Raw genomic sequence first — 23,628 nt, 5'->3', positions numbered from 1 at the left:
GGCCGCGGTATCAATTCGTAAAAACAACTCTCAAAAATTCATAAACAATGTCCACGAATGTTCTTTATTACATATTTTTGAAATGTCATAACTAACACAAATCCTTTGATAAGTATAAATATATATTATCTAATATAAACTCGTGTCACAAAGTTCGTTCCCATACTCCTCCGGCTCAAACGGCTCGACCTATTCTTATGAAATATTTATGCATTTCAGTAAGTCTGAGATTCAGCCCTGCGATTCTGTAACTCACTTTTCGAACTTACACAGCGGTTTTCGCATCGGCGGTCGCTCTCAAATCAATCGTGAAGCAGTCATTTTATGATTTGGCATTCTAATAAACAATAAACTACAAGCTTCCACCTTTTCAGAATGCCAAATCATAAAATGACTGCTTCACGATTGATTTGAGAGCGACCGCCGATGCGAAGCAGGGCAGCTACTATATTTTAAACCCCTAAGTGATAAATGAAAAAAAATTGATTTTATTTTTTAGAATGTTTTTTTTTATTTTTATTTTTTATGATACAGCATACAAAAATACATACAAACCTTATCACCCTTTATTATAGTTAATGGTTATTTTTATTAAACGAATAAAATGATTCTGAAACTCGTCCATGAGTTTATTCCAGGATGAAAACGCTCAGTTTCAAATATACAATTTTTATGAGACCCCGATTTGCAAATGCTATTTTTAACACGTAAAAATTTACATTTTATATCACAGATGTGGTTTTACGATGGCTTGAATCACGAGGGAACACTTGGATAATATAAGTGTATCTGGTCCTTTTTCACATTTATATAAGAGAAATAAGGCTTTTGAGGCAAGATTTTAGTAATAATGCCTTTTTCATTTATTTAGGTTTTTACTATTTATGGGTTATAGTAGTATACGAAATATAAATTAGGTTAACAGTATTTATAATTATTTACTCCCGAACCCAATAATCAATCCACATACTCAGATTGAAAATAATCCGAGATCAGACCGTGATAGTCACTCGATCTCCTATCTGCATCCCAATAACCAAACCCTACGAAGACAATCCATTTTCGGCGACGGATAAAATGCTCTTTGTCGTTCCATTTTACCGAGTTTTCACTCATATTTGATAATCAATGATAACCAAATAAAACCGTACAAATAACATTAAAATATACATGTGTATGTTTAACACATAGCAAAAAGTTTTTTTAATTATTTAAAGACTGGTGTAAGTTAAAATCTGTTAAAATAATTAACTGTTGAAATCGAGCTTTCGTCAACTGTCGTTTTCATACAAAGGTCTATCCACTGACACCGATACGACCTCCCATGGATAGCTTGTATCGACAGATGGCAATTACAATCCGTCTATTGATTATTGGCACACTTGTTACAACATTTGGACATAGACTACTATCTCAGATGGTGGATTATGGATCGAGATAGGTTATTGGGCTCGTGCGTTACAGTTCATACCATCTTGGATCCTCCTCCATTTTCTCTCAAATATTACAAAAAAAATGTAATAACTCTCTCTATCTGGTCAAATATTATTTTTCACAATTCAATATAGTAATAGGAATGTGATATAGGAGTGTTGTTATAGTGATTTCAGCGTACGACTCTCATCCCTGAGGTCGTAGGTTCGATCCCCGGCTTTGCAGTTATGATTTTCTGTCTATGTGCGCATTTAACACTTGCTTATAGAGTGACGAAAAATATCGTAAGGAAACCGGCATGACCAGTGTTTTACCTGACCTGTGTGTGTTTTTAGTTATTTTCACAATCTTCGTAGTTCTATCGACATATTTTAATAAAAACGCCAAGTAGTTTATGGGGGTAAACTTATCTAATTTAGGCCATTGTTGACTATTACTAATGTAGGCGCTTATAGAGAACTAATAATTATGAATGAAAACTACAATTTCAGGGAGTCACTGAACCTCGTCATAGTCGAATTGAAAAATGACGACGTCATCATGAAACTTTGGCATAAATGGTTGTTGTATATTAACAAACCCTTATGTGAAAACAACGATGATAAGGCAAGTACAGAAAGAAGGGAATTTTTGAATTCTCACAATACTTTGAAAAGTAATACAATAAATTGAAAAAAGATAGAATTACCGTTAGACGTAAACCAATGTTAAATCTAAACAATTCATTCGAACATTAGTCTAATCAAGGTATTCACTTTGATTAGTGCGAGTGCAAGTGCAAGTGTTTCGTAATTGACATTGATTAATGCATGTGTGTAGTGCAAGTAGTGTCCAATTATTGTTTAGTGTCTCTGTTAAGTAAATTCAGTTGTCATATAGTTTGGTAGGCACGCTGCGAGTGAGGGGGAAGGGAGGGCGCACGCGACGTCACTACTCGCAAAAAAATAGAACACGCTTCTAATCACTTTACTCGTATGTAACTCGCCTAAAAAGATGGCAAATACTAGACCTAGACCAGAGAAACTGACCTAAAATAAAAATCTCAGTTTCTACCAACACATACGGTGTCTTTCAATGGAATCGCACCCAACCAAAATTAACCTCAGATAATATCTGATTATGGCTGATAGCCGATTGCAGATGAACAAGAACACAAAAAAAATCACTTTACTACGGAGCCAACTAATCACCTGCACTAAACAGTCGCTGTCCAAACTTGTTACACAAATACTCCTGGCATTTAATAAATCCTCAATCTCCTCCTACTATTTAATAAATCAATAAACCAAATAAAATTAGGATAACCTGGGCGGATGGTGAGATATCAAATTATTCATTACACACCCGCATTATCAATAGGCCATATGACGATATGAGATAAAAGTGTTATTGAGAATAATCTTTGTTATTGCCAAAGAATTAATAATTTAAAATATTGATTCGACGCGCTTCCTTATAAATATTGTCTTCATCTGTGTAATACTAATCTTGGAGTTTAATTTCGTCGGAGACTGTATTTAATATAAATATATTGTTAGATTTAAAATGATAATAAAAAAAATCTAAATGAATCTTTTCGAGGGTGAGATGTAAGAACCTAACAACCCTACGGATCCCTAAGCCCTACAGACGTACCCTAACACATAAATAGTGAATTTATAAATAAGTACGGCATGTCTGCACCAAGAGACCTATGCTAACAGACGGAGCCTAGGATCAAAGGTTCGAGGTGGTGAGATTCTCTCAAAGCTACCGGGCAGGCTCACCACGATAATTAAGGGTTCAAGCCCTTAGTCTTCGCCACTTTGAGAGGAAGCGAGAAATGAATAAGACAGAGCATAATTCAAATCTGATTTATTATCCAAAGACATTATCTTAAATACTAATTACACCTATTCACACATGCATGATATTATTCTAGTGAGCTGTTAGTGTATTGCGCATCTTCAGCTGTTAAGACTTGGAACACACTGTTTAACACACAATGTTTAATTGGCTAATTTAATTAAAAATACAATTTGTGTTGTTACTAATAAACAATTTGTTTATTTTAAGACATTACTTGTTACAAACGAGGCATAAAACATTTTTTTAGGAATCGGAAATATCAGAGATGTCGCTAAGTCAAGTTGCGGGAATATTCTACGTGCTAGTTGGTGGGCTGGCTTTAGCACTTGGCGTTGCTTTATTGGAGTTCTGTCACCATGGACGAAGCCAGGCGTTGCGCAGTAACGTGTCTTTAAGGACTGCATTGAAGGCTAAAACAAAGACACCGTCGCGTACTGAGAGGAAGACACCTCAAAGGTCCCGAGACCAGGACAGGCTTGGATGGAATGGCGCTGCATTTGGTGGTGTAAGTATCGTATATTATTTGTGATCCCATTACATACAATCTGCCAATAAATTTATTATTTCGGAGCAAAGGCGCTACTGTCGACTGCCATTAATGTTATGTTACAGAGCTAATAAATTAATAATATCAGTGTCAAATTAGTTCAAAAGCGTTAATAACAGTAATTAGTTATAAACGAAGTATTAGCGCCATTGCTCCGACATATATTATTTCGTAGACAATGCAAATGTAAGATTTCTTTAAGTTACTCTGATTATTAACTCTCATCTTCTCTCTGTCACGATGAAGAGATGAAAAAACCACCGAATAAAAGTGTCGTAGATTTTATTGAGTTATGGTAAAATTGGTCAAACAAACATGGACTATAATTATGTAATCGGGTTTTTTTTTATACTAGAATATATTACTGTCACAAAAATCACATGCTTACTATTATATTAGTAGATACAATACACCTAGTATTTAGGATGCCCTTTCCGAAACTGGCCCACATTGACTCCAGGTAGCTGTTTAAAGGGATTTAATTAATGTTTTGAACATATTATAATAATAATAGACAATTTGTATTTGTTTTAATTGTATTAATCATAATAATTAAACATTCATTATTGTTAAGTTTTAGTAGGAAATAAAAGCCTTTTTTATTTTATATATTTTTTTCGGTTAGGGCATACAAAATAATTCTAATACAATTTATCACTTATAGTACACTGACTTCCTACTAGGAAGAGATTTGGCGGAAAACACTCATCGGAAATTATTTTAGTGCGACGTCGTAAGTTATGTATGTTCCCTAGTGTGTGTCGGACCCAGAGTTATTGTGTCGTCCTGATTTTAAGTCCTACCCTCTAAGCGATTAGAAATAAAATTATTATAATAATTGCATACGTAATGTTTTACAAAAATTTTATAAACTTTTTTTGCTTCAAGTATTTTTTATGTGCGAATAATATTTAAAATATCGTGAAACGCCAAAAATAGACGACAGACGAAATGAGTCTAAACAACAGTTTGTTACTATTATTATGTGTAATACGTAATAAATTAATATAAAATTAGATGTCCTAATTATAAATTCATTGAATATTAATATCTATTATTTGCCTCTCGGTACGGTTAGTTGATCTTTATTTGTTTAAATAAGCGTTTACATATGCAAATTATTACTTCGTTATCGAGTTATTAGAACAGTATAACCTTTGAAACCTCGTGCACTGATGGAATTATTTTTCGGGTAGGTTATATAACATGTATTAGTTCTCCCATGTCTTACGACAAACGTTGGTACTTGGTAACCTTTTTTTTTAACAGCCGTAGAACCGGCCTTCTACGTCTTAGGTTAGACATTGTATGACAGAAAGACTTAGGTTACAGGATTAACGCCCACATTCAGATTCAAGGTGTTTTGTTTTTATAAAACAAAAGACGATAGTTTTTAATTATTTAAAAAAGAACTGGCACTCATCGTGCTCAACCTGAGTTCCAATAATAGGTATTTTGAAAATAGACTTCTGAATATGTCTTGAACTTTGTTGAAATAAGCTGGAGTATTCATACATATACTCATACTTATAGCGTTTGCTAGTAAATCATTTGAAGTCGCTGTCTGCAACACATTGTATATGTTACGTGTGTATCCCATACAATTATAACAGGTTCTCAGGAACTGTGGTTAAAAACATATAAATTTTCAGTACTTCCCTGCTGCTGGAAACCAGACCTCCCAGGACGATGCTGTACATGCCAGTTTCACGCATGTCTGATCCGAGAAAAGCGGCGTTTCCAGCCGCCGCGCGTCTATCACTAAGCAGCCGAACAACATCGACCTCTATCAACTTTAAAGCCTTGCAGCAAGAACTTAAATCTGGCTTGTAATTAAAAATTGATTTTGTGACTTCATTTGTAAAACATTTAAAATTTTCTTTTAAAATTGGTGGTCCTTAAATGACATCATTGGAGTTCGTAATTGCTCCGGGATGATGAAATTGATAATTATTTTGTTGTAATTAAATAGTGAATTTGTGACTATGTACGTCATTTGTAAAACATTTAAAATTTGCTTTTAAATTTGGTTTGCCTTAAATGACATCATTGGAGTTCGTAATTGCTCCGGAATTATGAAATTGATAATTATTTTGTTGTAATTAAATAGTGAATTTGTGACTTCATTTGTGAAACATTTAAAATTTGCTTTTAAATTCGTTGGTCTTAAATGACCATTGGAGTTCATAATTGTTCCGTAATAATGAAATTGATAATTATTTTGTTATAATTAAATAGTGAATTTGTGACTTCATTTGTGAAACTTTTAAAAATTTCTTTCAAAATTGGTGGTCCTTAAGTGACACCATTGGAGACCGTATATGATCCGAGTCAAATAAACAGCAAAAGCTAAAGCTATTAAATATTTTGTCTTAAATTTATCTTCAAAGAAACAAGACAAAATAACGTAATAGCTTCTAGTTTCTTCTTAAATATTTAGTGTGTAATGTTATTGAATAAATATTATAATAATTGGAGTTGTAGAGGGCTCTCTCGGAAACGCAAGTTATCCTTAAATGACACCATTGGAGACCGTAATTGCTCCGGGATAATTAAATTGATAATTATTTTGTTGTAATTAAATAGTGAATTTGTGAAATTTTTAAAATTTGCTTTTACATTTGGTTGGCCTTAAATGATATCATTGGAGTTCGTAATTGCTCCGGGATATTGAAATTGATAATTATTTTGTTGTAATTAAATAGTGAATTTGTGACTTCATTTGTGAAACTTTTAAAATTTGCTTTTAAAATTGGTGGTCCTTAAGTGACACCATTGGAGACCGTAAATTATCCGAGTCAAATAAATAGCAAAAGCTAAAGCTATTAAATATTTCGTCTTAAATTTATCTTGACAAAAACGAGACAAAATAACGTAATAGCTTCTAGTTTGTCCTTAGTATTTAGTGTGTAATGTTATTGAATAAATATTATAATAATTAGATTTGTAAAGGGCTATTTCTGAAACACAAGTAAAATAATATTCATAACTCGTAAAGCAAAAGCCGCACATGTAGTTTCAGATTAAGAGACTCCTGCGTCAAACCACTTATTCCACCTAATAAATGTATTTCGTCAGAGTTAGTACGGGTTTCATCGAATAAACATAAATTACTTTTACATTGTGAATCTCCGAATTCAATTTACTTGTACTCAATCGTCACTGCCATTTTAAGTACCATACGGCATACGTCAATCAGTTAAGGTTTAAATTCCTTTTTACTATATTTATTATTCAATCTTAATAATGTAAGCTGTTCCCTTATGCTACGTACAGTCAACTTGTAACAATAAGTTTTGTATATTTTTGGTATCTCAGCAATTGTGTTTAGTTTTAAAGGTTTATTTGATTTAACGGGAAAGAGTACCATACATAATTTTTGTCTATGTTCAAGTATAGCTCCACCGTCTGTGAACCGACCTTAATCATCAAGGTGTAAAACTTTACATTTTAGTGCATATTATCGGCACTATTTTCCTCCATTACAATATTATATTCGATCGATTTCGGTTTTGGATTCAATCGTTTCGTTCAAATATTGATAAATCGTATCTTTTTATTTGCATTTTCATCTTCAAATCAAAGGCAAACAAAGACGAATAGAACTAGCAAGAAACTCTCTTTTCCTGTTCTTTCAAGGGTTCGTAATAAATAGTTTTGGTATTTTAGTGTTAGATTAAATATCACTTTATAAATAAATAATAGGCAGGGTAAGATTCAAAAAGGGGATTTAGCGCGTAAAAATGTATTCGCATTTTTGACATACCGGAGTCATATTTCGACTTAGCTCGTAGACTCCTCATTTATGAATCTCCCCCTTAAATACTCGTAGTAGAATATTGATGTTATTTAATAAGTCATACTTACCATTACGTATGTTTATATCCTACCAATTGTAACTGGTTTCTGGATATAAAAACACGGGGGTAATATTATGTATCAGTAGTTCTTATAACCGGAATATTTCATAAAATGTTTGTACACTTTCATTACTATAAATAAATCAGTCTTATTTCAATGTTCAGCAACTATCTCTTATTATTATAGTGTTAATATAATTTGTTAGAAAGAGAAGCAGTCTATCGTATTGTATTAATGTATTTGTCTTCTGTTCTCACCTCGAGTCTATCCATTCAAGATTACTAACAGATTTGACTCTAGTTAAAATAGTATACATGATTAATTATTCTACATATTGGTGTGTAAAAGTCATACAGTAATTAATAAAATATGTAACCCAATAATATAAAAAAAAAATATCATAGATATAAATTTCGATGTTGCATTTAAATAAATAATTTAAATAAGCTGTCGTAAATAAGTACTTACAAAAAAGTACATTTTTTTTCATACGGATTTATAAATTTTAGCATATATAAAATTAAATTAAGCTTTTAATATAGTTATAATAACAATACTAGATGCCAAAATTTTAACGTTATAATTTAACGCAAATTATAAATAATGAATCTTTGTTAAACGCTTAACTTTATTTCTTTAAAAAATGAGGTAAACCTTTTATAAAATAATTAATTGTAGTTGATGTTCTGTGGACGCAATCCCTTCATAATATAAAGTAGTCTATGGCATTTTTATCCTTCATGCACATTTAAAATTTCGAATGTACTTCGAAAATAATTATCTACTATGGAGAATAAATTGTTATTTTTGTTTTACTCGATTTGAGGATATGTTAAATATTTTACCATTGTTTCTAGCAACTATCTGTTTTACTGTACGAAATTATTTGTACGGTAAAATAGGTTAGAATAAGTTCTTAACCTATTTTAACATTAACTTCGTTCTAGTATACTGTTACTATTGCACTAGTTTTTATATTGTTCTTAAATAGTCACCTTTTTTCGGCATTATCAATAGCTATAGTGACCTAGATAAATTTTTGGTGTTTCTAATACTTATCAAGTCATGGTATACTCGATAATGTAACTATGCTTAATTTTCTAATAAATAAATGTATCGTCGTAGAGATGTTGTTTTATTTCGTAATAAGAAAATCCAATTATCACATATTATGTACAGCTTAAGACACTTCACAGTCTACTGTAATGAATGTCAGGACTGATACGTTATGTATGTAACAAGCTGCACTAAATAACTAAATATATGAGAGGATAAGAATTAAGACCCTATCAACCCTACGTCCTACAGATTTACCCTAACATATAAATAGTGAAAATATAAATAAGTACGGGATGTCTGCACCAAGAGACCTAAGCTAACAGACGAAGCCCTACCGGTAGGATCAAAGGTTCGAGGTGGTGGGATTATCACAAAGTTATCGGGAAAGCTCACCACGATAATTAAGGGCTTGAAGGAGTCTTCGCCACTTTGAGAGGAAGCGAGAAATGAATAAGACAAAGCAATATTTTAATCTGATTTATTATTAATAAAAATAAAAAATCACTTTATTTGACGCAAAATCTATTACATTTTGTACATACATTCTAAAGCATGTAAACATACAATAGGCAACGAATCGTTGAGATATAATTTAAATTTTTGTTAACCTTATACATATTACTTATATATCTCTATATATATATAATGAAAATGGTCTTCGTTTGAGGCTCAATCACGCCTAAACCACTGATCGTATCGACATGAAACTACCACCATTCGATGCGAAATTTTTCCTGGATGGTTTTTTATTTATTAAATTCCAACGTTCCTTCATTTTTTTATTGCTATTTTACTTTTATGAAAATTTATCCATACGGACTTCACCGCGGAAACATTCGGGGAGGCTTCCTAGAACCTCTAAACGTCAACATCTGTTAAAAACTCGATTTTCGAAATATTTCAATTTTCTTAGCGGGAAGTTAAAATGAAAAGAATAATAAAAATATGAAAAAAAATAAAATAATGAAACATAAAATTTATTTTATTTTAATTCGTCCAGCAAAGCGGGCGCGAAACGGCTAGTATTATATAAAACAACATCTTAAATACTACATACACTTATACACGCATATATAAAATTAATCTAGTCAGCTGTTGGTATGTCGTGCACCTTCGGCTTTTAAACAATCCTGAATGTCGTGCCTGTCTTGAAAAGCCCAAACCGATACGTAAACTTGCCTCCACATTGCTCTATTCTCTGCTTGCATTAGGGCTGTTGACATCTGTAATTATCTTAATTTGGTTAGTCCAACGGGCGATCGACACCGGCATCTTCTGCCCTCACTCCTTCCTAGCAATACCAGGTTGTCGAGAATATCTGGTCCTCTCCTGGCACTATGGCCAAAGTAGCTGTTTGTTATACTTAGTTGGCTGAGACGAGACTTGTAGATTATTTTTGTAGTCCAAGGTCCAGTCCAAGGCAACACTCTCCTCTAACACCGAATCTCGTAGCATTCATGGGCATGTTGAATTGTCTTGGTTGGGCGTTTTTCTATGAGTTGCTTAAAGTTTTCAATTTGTTCCCGCATCCCCTGACCTTTGACTTGTCGATCCAGATTTGAATTTAAGCGTACGAGAACTATGTGGAGAATGACCTAACTACCGTGGGGTATAAGAGCTACTATTCGATAATTTATGTCATTCTTTATCCAGCCTTTCTTGTGTTGCGGTATTAGCAGCGATTCTGTCCAGTCCTTTGGCCACTTGCCCGAAGCTCTGGTTAAATAAGTATTTCATTAGTTTAACACCATTTTTCTGAGATTTTTGAGATCTTCAGTGAAAATACTCTACTGCTGATTTGTTTATTTTAATTTTCTTCAGAGCTTCCCTTATCGCAGACTCCAATATTTCACACTCAAATTTTTCACTCGGCGTTATTGATTTGTGAGATGTCCTAACGTCCTTAGATAAGTTTTGGCAGTACAATCGCTACAGTTACCTTGTTTTCTCTTGTTGGAACAAATATTTGGTATGTAAAGTCTTGGAATGATCTGGAATAACTTTGTTAGCGTCCTTCAGGGTATGACGTCATCGCAGTGATTGTAGCCATAGATTGTAGATGTCACTATAGTCAATGTATTTTAACCAAAATTGGTTAATGTCTAAAAGGACCTAAGTATTCTAAACAAGCTTACGTGAGTTATATATGAGATCGCAAGATGTCATTGTTACACAAAAAGATAGCAATTTCTAGAAATTGAGATTTGGCCAAGTTTTAAATAAAACATAAAACTATCTTAATACTTGATAATATTTTAATCTTTTTATAATAATAAATATTGCGCAGTTTTTTTGTTGCTAATAGCTCCATCTTGCGGCGACAATAGCAGACTATTATAAGACGTTAACTATTACAATTTAAAGTAATTTGTGCAGCAATGTTCATATGAAAATAAATATCCGAAATTTTGACTTTAGTGAAACGTCGACGCTGATAAGCCTATGTAAAATTTAATCTTTGCGAACAAATCAGCGTTTGTAGAGTTTAGTCATAATCAACATTACATGCTACTTACTACTAGATGGTGCTGTTCATATATTTATAGAAAAATTCTTGAATCAGAGGAAAGGGACAAGGGGAGTCAGCTGTAACCATAGTCCAGGAGTTTTAAGTGATTTGTTTAATGTATTATTTTGTACTGACATTATTTTTAATAAATGAATAGTGCCGATAGTAATTTTCATAAATTTTTAAAAGCCAAAAGTATTTATTGTTAATTAAACTAATGAAGCAAAAGAACCAAATTGGCGATTAAAACATATAAGTATATACATAACGAAAAAAACTTAAAATTATTATAATGGTAATACTAAATTTACTTATTTAGAAAAGAGCGTTCTAATTCTTAAAAGGCCGGCAACTCACTCAAGAGCCCTCTGGCATTGAGAGTATCCATGGGCGGCGATAACACTATCAAGTGAGCCTTCCCGTTTGCCCCCTGTTCTATAAAAAAATGCTTACTAAAACTAATAATTTCTTTAATATATTATCTGTATGAAAATCAAAGATTATAAAAATTATACGTACACTCAAAAGATCCGTTACGTACAAGAAAGTTTAGTAAACTATGATTTTTGATAGATTATAGACTATATTAATGTTTATCACTCGCCACATAACTCTTAAAGTACTTGGCAGATTTAACGTTGCGTAATTTTTCATTAAAATCGATATGTTCAATAAAAACTCAACGTTAACTGCTTTGTTTAATTTGATGGAGAAATTAACTTTCTTTACTTTTCGTATCTACACTTTTTCAAACGCAAATTTTTGACACTTGTTGACACCTTGAAAAAGAATATTTTCAGCTCCAAACACTGTAACCTCTGTTTCATGGTGTTTCTATTATATGGAAATGGGAAACGGGCAATGTAGAAAAATACGACGGATGCCAAAATGTCGAAACTAAATGTAGGTATCTTAGCGACGGTTCGGTCCCGTAAAAAATGTATCTTAATGCGATCTCGCGCTGTATTTTATACTACTATGGTTAGACAAAATACGTAAAATACTTCCGCGCTTAAACGCAAAAATTTAATAATTTCAACATATTTTTGACGTGAAACTATTCGCATGCACGAAAAAGCATGACTGATTGTCCCGTTACGCTCATTGTACCGTTACGCTTGCGCCGCAATTTTTCTCTCTTTCACTCGAAGACTTAAGTAGGTATGCAATCATTTCAACAATGTTTTATTTTTATGATGTTGTCACGTTAAACCAGAGTAGGTACTTAGGTTCCAAATGCAATATCCCACGTCATTGTTTGGGTTCTGTTACCTTATATTACTTTACTAATTTTAAATTGCCGAATTCTATATATTTGCGATGTTGCCGCCGTAATTTGTGAATTATTGATTGAAATTATTGATTGGCAACCAAGGCGGCAGTATTCTAAACATTTCTATTTTTTTTCTATAATCACCACAAGAGTTACGGCTTTACTAAGCAATGGTTTGTCTAATTGTCTTTGCTATTTCTAACAGAATCCTGCAGTTCTTCGAAAGTATCCGACGTCACTAGTTATGTCTTCGCCATAAGAAAAAAAAAGCAATAATTATTTGAATTAAATTATTAAAAAGAGTAATTTGTGGCTAAATGTACTTGCTTGTATAATGAAGTATTACTTAAGTATTACATAACGAATTTTGGGAGGGGGGGTCCTTTTGTAAAACGTTACGATGCGGTGCGGGGATTAAATTACGCGTTATAGTTAATATTATTTTCGACTTTCCAGTACTTTACATGACACATCCACATAATGGTAACTTTTAGGTATAAAGAGTCACTAGGTGGTCACGAAACGTTTTACTATACTTGGGTACAGAAAAACGTTACGGCGCGTTACATTGGGGGGGGGGTCAATAATCTCCCAAAATTGGTTGACGTAATACTTGAACACTCCCCAGGTTAGATTGCTTATTCGCATTTCGATGTCGGAAAAATCTTATAGACTTAGAGATGTAGAGGATAATTTTCGTATATCATATCCTATACGTTTATCGTGATGTCAAACACGCACACTGAAATTTATCAAAATGATTGATTTGCTATTTGATTTTCTTTTACTGTATATTTTTACTACTCTAGGAAGACTGGTTACCTACAACACAGATTTCCTAGTATGAGGATAAGGGTCTGTACAATAATACAAGAATACAGGAAGGTTTTCATACTAAAGTTTTTAGTTTGTTTTACTTACAGTAGCTAGTGCTAAATCCCTCCATTAAACTTAACTTTTTCGAAAACTCCTTAAGAACCTATCGTTATTTTGCAATATTAATTTAATTTTTTATATTTATTTCCACTTATTCAAAAGTAAAGTAAGAGTTGTGATAAAACATTTTTAACTGGTACAGGACAAAACAGCATTGTTTTAAACATTGCCGGGAGAAATATGTTGTGGAAAAAGTAAGGAGCGTTCGTGTATCAGAATGAATTTTTCTATATACGAACACGAACGATATTTCGCTTTGTTAAGATTTCTCATAGAAATTCTAAGCCATTCGCTTCATAGCTATTTTAACAATTGTCATCGACGATTTATTCGAGAAAAATGTCTATAAAAGATTGGTATCTCATAAGTCTTTTTCCCAGCAAAATATTTTACATTATAATATTTATATATACAACTGGATAAATATATGTTTTTTTATATGACCGCTGGCAAACGGGTAGGGGCTCATCTGATGTTTATTGATATAGCAATATAAAATATTGTATAAACACGATATATTTCAATTTGAACCAGTAGTTTAAACATTATAATTAGTCAAATTTCTTAACTTAGGGAGCGTTCAAGTAATACGTCACGCGGTTTTTGGAGATTATTGGAACCCCCCCTATTTAACGCGCCGTAACGTTTTTCTGTACCCAAGTACAGTAATGTACCCAAGTATAGTAAAACGTTTCGTGACCACCTAGTGACTCTTTATACCTTAAAGTTACCATTAAAGTGTAAAAGTACTGAAAAGTCGAAAATAATATTAACAATAACGGCTTAATTCTATCCCCGCCCCGCATCGTAACGTTGTACAGAGGGACCCCCTCTCCCCCCAAAATTTGTTGCGTAATACTTGAACGCTCCCTTACCTGACTGACCGATCATCAAAACTCTAAGGCACTTTTAGCAGACATAGAAGTTTAGAAGACTTTATAAAAATCTAATTCTATTGAAAAATAATGAAAAAACATAAAATATTTGTAATATAGTCATCATAAGATTATTAGCTAATTACGATATAAGACTGAAGTCAGAAGGTCCCTTAAGTAAGGATTGAATAAATTAACCGACTTGGATCTCACTTTTTACGGTAGAAGAACTGCGTTGCGATACTTGTTTTTTTACATGTTATGTTTGTGATAGCATCATTTATTCATGTAGGTAACTGGTAACTTAATGGATCCAAATTTACATTTAATGCTTGCAGTAATTTGAGAACTTGTTCTCAAATTAAACGTCGAACCTCTGCGTCGATCTATTAAATGATCAAAGTTTTTAATCACGAATAAGTGCGGATAAAGTTTAAGAAGCATTTGCTAGGTTCAACGATTGCTATTTCGGTATTGATTTGAATTCGAATTGCTTAAGTATTAGTCGATTTCCATATTGATGAACATACAATAATTGTCAACGTCGGCTAAAGCGTGGTTGACCCGTCGAGCCCACTCAATCTTGTAATTTAATAAAATTGATTAACTAATGTTTTATGTGTCCTTTGAGCATAAAATACTTATGACTAAAGCGTGCGCAAGGTTTTTATAAAAACTTTAGTATAAATATTTCCCTTTTTCAAGTAATTCCATTTACTAACACGCGAACATGCAAATTAAATCCTTTGGTTATATTATCGGCTTCGTCTGAACTAGGCCAAGATCATTGTAAAAAATATCCCTTATATTGTGTTTATGGTATATTCGAAAAATATAGAAAACAGCCTGAACTTCCTGGCGCAACCCATGACAGTGCTTTTGCAAACTTAGCAATAACGTAAGAGCAATCATATAACAATGCAATGATACTAAGGGTAACTTCAAAGGTCGATCAGCAATGGAATTGGTCCAATGAAGCATTTTAATTGTGAATTTGTCGATATTGTTCCAGATTCTGTACACAAATACAGATCTTACCTCTTTATAACATTATAATAAATATATAGGAGTGAAGGTGTGGTAATAAATAAAAAAGTGTTTTATTAATCTATTATATACGGGCAGCAAAAACTATTACTCAATACATGGAATATAACATTTTTATCGCATTATAAATTCATATTTCTCATGTCATATTATAAATAATTTATACAGGCAAAGGTCTTCAGGGAATTCCTCTTCGGGAAACTTAGGCAAACGTTACACGACAGCCTGACGTTCAGAACTTCTAATGGGTAACTTCATTGAATATGATGGTTCACTTACTACGAGTTGATCAGAGATAACGGCTACTTAAAATAAATAAAAATAAAAATGTCTTTATTCATTTTGAAGTAGATATGCAAGACAATGTGTAGGATTTGGGAAGCCTTTTAAGTAAGAAATACCTGTGTCATGGTTCCCAGCTCTTCCATGACAAACTTAAATATAATTCCTTAAAATATATATATATATAATCTAATTACATCGTTTATTTAATTAACTTTTCAACTGTTATCAACACGCCTGAGTGCATGAGTGAGTGTGTGGGTGCAAATGTGTAAGTGAGTGAGTGAGTCAGTGAGTGAATGAAAAAAGTGTGTAACTAGGTCTCAAAAGCATTTCTAACACTGCGCAAGGTGCAAAAACCAGTCCTTTTGTCGTATCTTTACATTGTAGACGGTGAGTGGGTAGATGTTAAGCAGACTATTTATTTTATTATTTTATTATATTTATTAAGATTAAGTTATTTCGTTTTTTAATAAGATTATAATAAACCCCATCGGCAACTAAAAAGGCTGTTCTACGATTGGGCGATAACTACTTTCGTAACTGATTGCATCGCAAGAGCTATAAATATGTGCAATATGCTGCATGGCTCTAACGATCTGGCAATTCTTTTGGACTCATCTGGTCTCTCATCTGATTATAGGAGTGGCATTCTTTTAGCACTTGACACTTTGTTGGTTTTCATGGTTCTTTTTGGTCTCTTTTTATCATTATTTAATTTTTTTAAATTTATCATTAGCGCGCTATCTGGACCTGTGAGGACGTTGGTTTTAGTTTGTGCAACTTGTTTATTTTTTATTGTATTGTGTTGCTTGTGTTTTTTCGAATATAATTGAAAAAATTGCCAATTTTCTTAACAGAAATATGCTCTGCTCTTTCTCTCAAGCGAAGCGAAGAGTTCTGGCCTGGAATTTAATTGTTTTGCCTAGACATCTAATAGATCAAAAAGAAATCGCGGAGTTCCCTTATCTAGACCCAAAGCAAATTATTTTTATTTTTCGATTATAATTGAAAACATTGTCAATTTTCAGCATAGAGGTATGCTCTGCTGAGAGAGAGAGAGAGAGAAGAGTTCTGGCCTGGGCTTTAACTGTTTTGCTTAGATACCTGATAGGTCTAATAGAAACCGTGGAGTTCCCATGTCTGTAGAATATGATTTTTTTAATTTAGTAAAAAGTTAGAAAAATGCTCATTAATTCGTTTTCACCCACTCTTCTTTATTTTTTTATAATTAAACCTTTTTGTCTTTGCATTTGAATGATAGGAATTAGTTGTTTTAATGAGACCTTATTTATCGAAATCGATAAGAAATGCTCTGCTGTGATCGGGCTGCTGGCAGAGCATTTTACAATATTTAAAAAAAAATATTTTGACTTACACGTCCAGAACTCTTTCCAAAAACTATCAGAAAAACTATTTTGTGCTCTGCTGATAAGTGCTCAGCTAACTTCACAGATACATCGCTCCATTCGTCAGCCCATGTTTCTTTTTTTTTCATTTTGGACTGGCCATTCGGTTACTGTCATGTGTATAATGGCACGTAGTCCATTAGCCGTAGCACAGATGACAGATGGTCTAAAACAGCAGCCCTCTAGTATCATAGTGTATCGTACTAGGTCCTCTTTGGAACTGAGGTATAGTAATAATTTTACTACATAAGTACATGAAAAGCGACTACAATCAATACCTATTTATCAACTGCGTCTAATAAACTTCAAGATACTTTGCACGCAACATTAGTTTAATAAATTTTCCAGCCATGTTTTCTAACACTTATACAAATTACTTCAAAGTATAGGGTTAGGTATTTAAATGAGTAAATTGTTTTAGAAGATAATTTTATATTAAAACAGTAAGAATTGAATACAAAAGATATATCCAGACGGATCCATGTTTGTGATGAAAACAACTTTGTTTTTTTTAAATATTTCATACCACTTCAATAAATATTGATGATGAGTATTTATTGTATTTAGAACAACTATTCACGAATTTCGGCTGTTGATGAAACCGACCATTATTTTAAAATGAACGCAACTTAAAATACGTTATGTTAATAGGTATAATATTTTTAAACATTGTTGAAGGGGGATCAGTTGAGAGGAGTTTGAACAACGAGTTAGGCATTTGTGTAGTTAAGGTTAACCAGGGTACTTATCTTAAATAGTTATTAGATTTTTCATCTCTGATGCTCAAGTGCTTGTAAATTATTATTAATCATAACTTATTTCTTAAGATTTCGGTAAATTGTTAAATATATCTAATCTTTTTTCCTAAGCTATAGTTATTGTAAGATTAGAGTTCCTTGTTCATTTTATTGAACAACTTAAAGTTTCACTCGCTCGTATGGTGAAGAAAAGACTGTGGGGAAAACCGTACACAATAGACCCAAAAGTCAGCGTGTGACACTAGCCTGATCCCATATCAAAATTATCACAACACTCAAGGCGAAATCTGTCAAGACCAAGTAGAATTAATATTTTAGGGTACTGACATATTCATAATTCAATACATTTCAACGTACTCACTGCTTCTCAGCGTAATTTGACAAACCCCTTTAGTTAAAACAGTACTATAAGTTTTATTTAGTTAAATGAATTAATAATCTTCCAAGAAAGACGTCTTGGTGAAGAGCATTAAATAGTATTAGAAAACATAAAGTATTCCGTATCTATATACATATAAAGTATAACACATTAAGCTTTTATTTAGCGTTCAATATGAATAATATATAGTTCAAGAACTTTCTAACAAAACCGCATTATAATAGGTCCAACAGATACCCTTATTTCGTCGGGGCTTAAAATAAAACCACACTGTTCATTGTTAAGACTTAAGATGTAAATTGATAATTATAATTTTAAGTCTTTTTTAGTTTAATATAAATGTCAGTAATACGGTTGTTTGGTGTTCTAAATACATTTGGTTACACGATCCCCGTTTTTTACTAATCAGTTTACACACGCGATTTCTACCTAAATTTTAATTTACTTTCACGTTGCGACGACATAAAAACTTAATTATAAAATTTTAACTTTACATTTTAATTAGGTTGTAAATTTAAAATATAATTTTTAAACTTATACTCGCGCTAATTCTATTCTATGTATACCTAGAATCAATTATAAATGTTGATGCATACTGTGTCTAATTTTATAAATAAATGTTGTTACAACAAATTCTTATATTGTGCCCATTAAAAAAAATGAAGTAAGTTATCAATTCGATGTGTCATTTTTCTTGTATGTTCTATCATATGTTCTCAATGGTCTCACCTAGCTTCCAAAAATTAACCTAATAGGATCTTCAGACCGCACGAGTGGGTCATACAGCTAGGGGAGTAAGTAGTAAGTAATATTTTATACGAAACCAATGAATACAAATAAGACATTATTAGGAGACGGAGTTATTTTTTTAAAGAGATTTATGTCAAGTTTTTTTAATATATTTGAAATAAGTAAAAACCCACTTTTAGTGTAATATTAAAAAATGTACTATAAAATAGATACCTACTTAACGATAAGTGTCATACTACCCGTAATAGACCAGGGTCTATAATTTTTGAAACCAAAAAAAAATTACAGTAGGATGAAACCCATTAGAATAAAAACATCTACAACTTTGCCATTTAACTTTTTTCCATAGGACCTTTTTTTTACCCTTAAAAACTCATCCCCTCCCACTTCCCGAACTCGGATCAACCGTAATTTATTTTTCCTTTCATTTTGATCATATTCCCCTCCTTTTCTAATGGGTTTCAACCTACTGTTATTTTTTTTTTCATTTTTTACCATTTTTGAAGGCTTCGGCCCTGGTCTATAAGAAAAAGATTTCTTTATATAATTTGGTGATAAATTATTACCCTAAAAAAACTTACAGAGATAATTTGCCCAAGCACTAACTCCAATTACCATAGTAGGTACACGTAATTTCGGTATTTGCCTATTCCACGTTATGATTAACTGACGCCAGATTAAACATTAACACGTATCGGCCTTTGTGGCAGCATTTAATTTATGGCAAAAAGCTCTGCCACGGACCGGTTAACTAATTCCTGGAATTGACGTACCAATGATCGTTATTAGTGTGATTTCTGAGCCACAAATTGAAATGCGCAATCTGTATTCATCATTAAGTCATTATTTGATCGAATCGTTTTCAATTGAACGCAATTAATCACCTAATATAACGTTTTGTGGGATTTATAACTTTCCTTTGTTACATATGGTCAATTGTTCTGTACGGCTGTGAAGCTTGGACAATTAAACGAGTTGGAATGTCGAAAAAAATTATGCAGAACATTAAACAACGGAAAGTTGCGTACCTGAGCCACGTGTTGCGCCATGACCACCTCCTTTAATTAATTATAATAGGTAAAATCTAGGGTAAACAGCGTGTTGGTAGAAGGAAGAAACCATGGCTTCGCAACGTTAGGGAGTGGAAACGACTGCGGAAGAGTTGCTGCATCTGGCACAGGACAAGACACGCTTCAAGAGACTGACGGCCAACCTCCAGTAATGGAGAGGCACTTAAAGAAGAAGAAGAAGGGATATAAAATGAACGCCTATGGTTCTATTTCATACAAATTCCACAAAAAAGTATTTACATAACAAGGGAAAGTATAGTACTAATGTTTCCTTACGTTCTTCAAATAATTCCATACGTAATTCTTCTTTTCCTTTCTGAAAAGCTTCTTATTTCTTTAGTACGGTATACATTCTCAGCATAGCATGACTTCAGGGATGTTTTTCACTTCTTTGCAAACTTATAGTTCTAGAAGATGAGTTCAACGGGTAGACCCTCTCACCCATAAAACACCGAGGGTATTTCTAAAACACCATCAGGGATACATTGTCGATACCGAGATTCCTTTATAGCGTACCAATGATTCTGATTACGTATACATAGATGAAAACTGATCGAATATAATGCAGAGAACGGAATATGGTATACATTCAATATACACTACACAATTACCTATGTATACTAACAGGTGATATCTAGCTTGACTGCAGTGCCTAAGGGCTAATAGTGCAACTTAGCTGTACAAGCAATCACTCAAGTACACAAAGCGCCGCAATTTCATCATGGAACCAGTTTAAGAGGATTTCACACTTGTAGTACAAATATTGAATTAAATTTACAAGACAAGATTTGCTTAACTAAGTAATAATTAATAAATAGCTACTTGATTATAGTATTGTGGAAGACGTATTTAATCTTTTGGAGATGAATATTGGGAGAATCACTTGAACCGTCACTTGTCGAGTATTTTACGTTAATTCTAGAATTACGACATGTTTTCATGTAGTGTGTGTGAACCGATTATGATTTTATAAAATTCATGATACTTTTTTGCAATTATCATTGTCACACAAAGTAATCAATACTTGTACTTTGCCTAAGAAATTCTGAAAAGGTGGGAGCTTGTACTTTATTGTTTATGAGAATGCCAAATCATAAAATGACTGCTTCACGACTGATTTGAGAGAGACCGCCGATGCGAAAACCGCTGTGTGAGTTCGTGAAGTGAGTTACAGAATCGCAGGGCAGTTATCTCAATTGGTTGTTTGTATAACATCTAGTAAACCACAAATTATTAAAAAAAATCTTTCATACACATAAAAACAAGATAAAGCCAAAAATTAAATAATAAAAAGAATTTTGACGTCTTTGTATACGTAGGGACCGTCGAAATATACGAAAAGCAACTGACTGATCACGTATTTGTTTATAATACGGCAAATCGTTGAAGTTGAAGTCAGGTCGCTATGTTTGTTGAAATTGAAGCTCATAATTTTTCATTAATTTTAAAATAATAAATCCCGTCATTCAATGACTCTTAAGCGGAACGAAATTCGTCGGAATTTACTAAGTATATAATTTTTGCACGAAAATTAATTGTCCAAATAAATTAGGCGTAGTGAAATTGTATGAAATGTTGATACTTTCGAGTTGTCTATAACTAAAACGTATTAACGAAACAATTAAAACTTCAGACCTCAGTGAACTAAACGAATATACCCTTACTCTGCCAAGGTCTATAACAAGCAAAATTTTCCTAATTTCTTCTGCAAAAACCAACCTAGGAGTTCAGGCACTTCTCTTTAGGATTTTTCGCGATTTTAACGGATTTAGCAGTACTTATCCGGAGCTGTACATATTTGGTAGTGGGCTGATCGGTTTTAAAGAAAGCACTGTTAAGTTCCTATCTCGAACCTAATCCGCTGTTTTGCTGGTTATATTTTTTCTGCTTAACAAAAAAATCTTATTTATATATGTATATTTTAATTGTTTTTTTTTGTATTTGTAAAACATTTAAGATAAAAGAGCTTGTAACATATACCGTAGATTTAGTACTATGTATGGTTTCGTAATCTTCAATAAATAAATAACAAAAAGTCAGTAACACAATTTTTTTTATAACAATACTAAACGACCAAAACGTTCTTTAAAATTTACTTCCCCTTAATTTTTCCATTATTACACTACACCATTAATTAAATTGTACGTATTTTTCACTTTGTTGGACTATTCATATTTTTACAGTGGTAGTACGTAGCTTTTAAAGATGTAAAAAAAGAAAGAGAAAGAAACAATTATCAATCGTTGCTACGAAACTCCTGTAAGGGTTTTTTTTTTGTATTTGTAAAACATTTAAGATAAAAGAGCTTGTAACATATACCGTAGATTTAGTACTATGTATGGTGTGGTAATCTTTATATATATAATTCTTCTGTGAGTGTGTATGTCACTGAACTTCTCTCAAACGACTGGACCGATTTTGATGAAATTTTTTGTGTGTGTTCAAGGGGATCTGGGAATGGTTTAGATTCACAAATCAGCCCTCCAGATGGCGCTGCAGTCGGTACTTTCATACTATGCTTTACTAATTGCTTGAAATATCATGCAGGACAACGTCTGTCGGGTCCACTAGTATATGTATATTTTAATTGTTTTTTTTTGTAATTGTAAAACATTTTAGATAAAAGAGTTTGTAACATATACCGTAGATTTAGTACTATGTATGGTGTGGTAATCTTCAATAAATAAATAACAAAAAGTCAGTAACACAATTAATAATTTTTTATAACAATATATGTAATAAAAATATTTTTTTAAAACAAATTATGTAATAAAAATAATTTTTTATAACAATACTAAACGACCAAAATGTTCTTTAAAATTTACAACCCCTTAAGTTTTCCATTGTCACACTACACCATTAATTAAATTGTACGTATTATTCACTTTGTTGGACTATTCATATTTTTACAGTGGTAGTCCGTAGCTTTTAAAGAAGTAACGTAGACATCGAGAGAATGAGAAAGAAACAATTATCAATCGTTGCTACGAATCTCCTATAAGGGTCTCATTGGGATCTTGAGCCTTCTTTCTACTCTACCGGCTATCGGTGAAGAAATAGGGGTCGCATTTGCAGTTATATACTGATTAAAATGACAGCCCTATTAAAGCAAGGCTAATGCACCCGTCGGTTTCGCTAATCGTTAATTCTTATTGCAGACGCTTGAAGCTTCATCTACATTATTGTATGAAATATTTTACAAAGTTCTCCATTTATACAAGTACTAGCGTAACAGTTTGATTCAATATTTAATATTTTACGTGAATTTATATTTTCTTAGGCATAAGGTTTTTGTAGTACACGACGTGAATTTAAAGACACACACGAATATGTGTTGCATACCGAGAAATAAAAACTGTTTAGTCTGTCTATATACAAACATATTTTAGATCTTTAGATAATACTGCTGCCCTGCGATTCTGTAACTCACTTTTCGAACTCACACAGCGGTTTTCGCATCGGCGGTCGCTCTCAAATCAGTCGTGAAGCAGTCATTTTATGATTTGGCATTCTGATAAACAATAAACTATAAGCTCCCATCTTTTGAGTTACAGAATCGCAGGGCAGGTCGGAAATATAATATCCTATATA

General features: G+C 32.5%; 1 protein-coding gene across 1 annotated transcript in view; it reads left to right on the top strand.

Moving 5' to 3' along the window:
- LOC125062663 (glutamate receptor 1-like) overlaps positions 1-7,235 on the top strand; it is a 61,692-nt gene extending 54,457 nt beyond the window's left edge. Inside the window, exons 16-18 of the mRNA XM_047668715.1 lie at positions 1,926-2,040; positions 3,530-3,787; positions 5,482-7,235. Of these exons, the coding sequence (XP_047524671.1) occupies positions 1,926-2,040; positions 3,530-3,787; positions 5,482-5,550 (442 nt within the window). The 3' untranslated portion in view covers positions 5,551-7,235. The remainder of the gene's footprint in view (positions 1-1,925; positions 2,041-3,529; positions 3,788-5,481) is intronic.
- The last annotated feature ends 16,393 nt before the right edge of the window (positions 7,236-23,628 follow it).

The sequence above is a fragment of the Pieris napi genome, chromosome Z (assembly GCF_905475465.1).
Source record: "Pieris napi chromosome Z, ilPieNapi1.2, whole genome shotgun sequence".
NCBI lineage: Eukaryota > Metazoa > Arthropoda > Insecta > Lepidoptera > Pieridae > Pieris > Pieris napi.
This window is presented reverse-complemented; position numbering and strand designations above follow the sequence as displayed.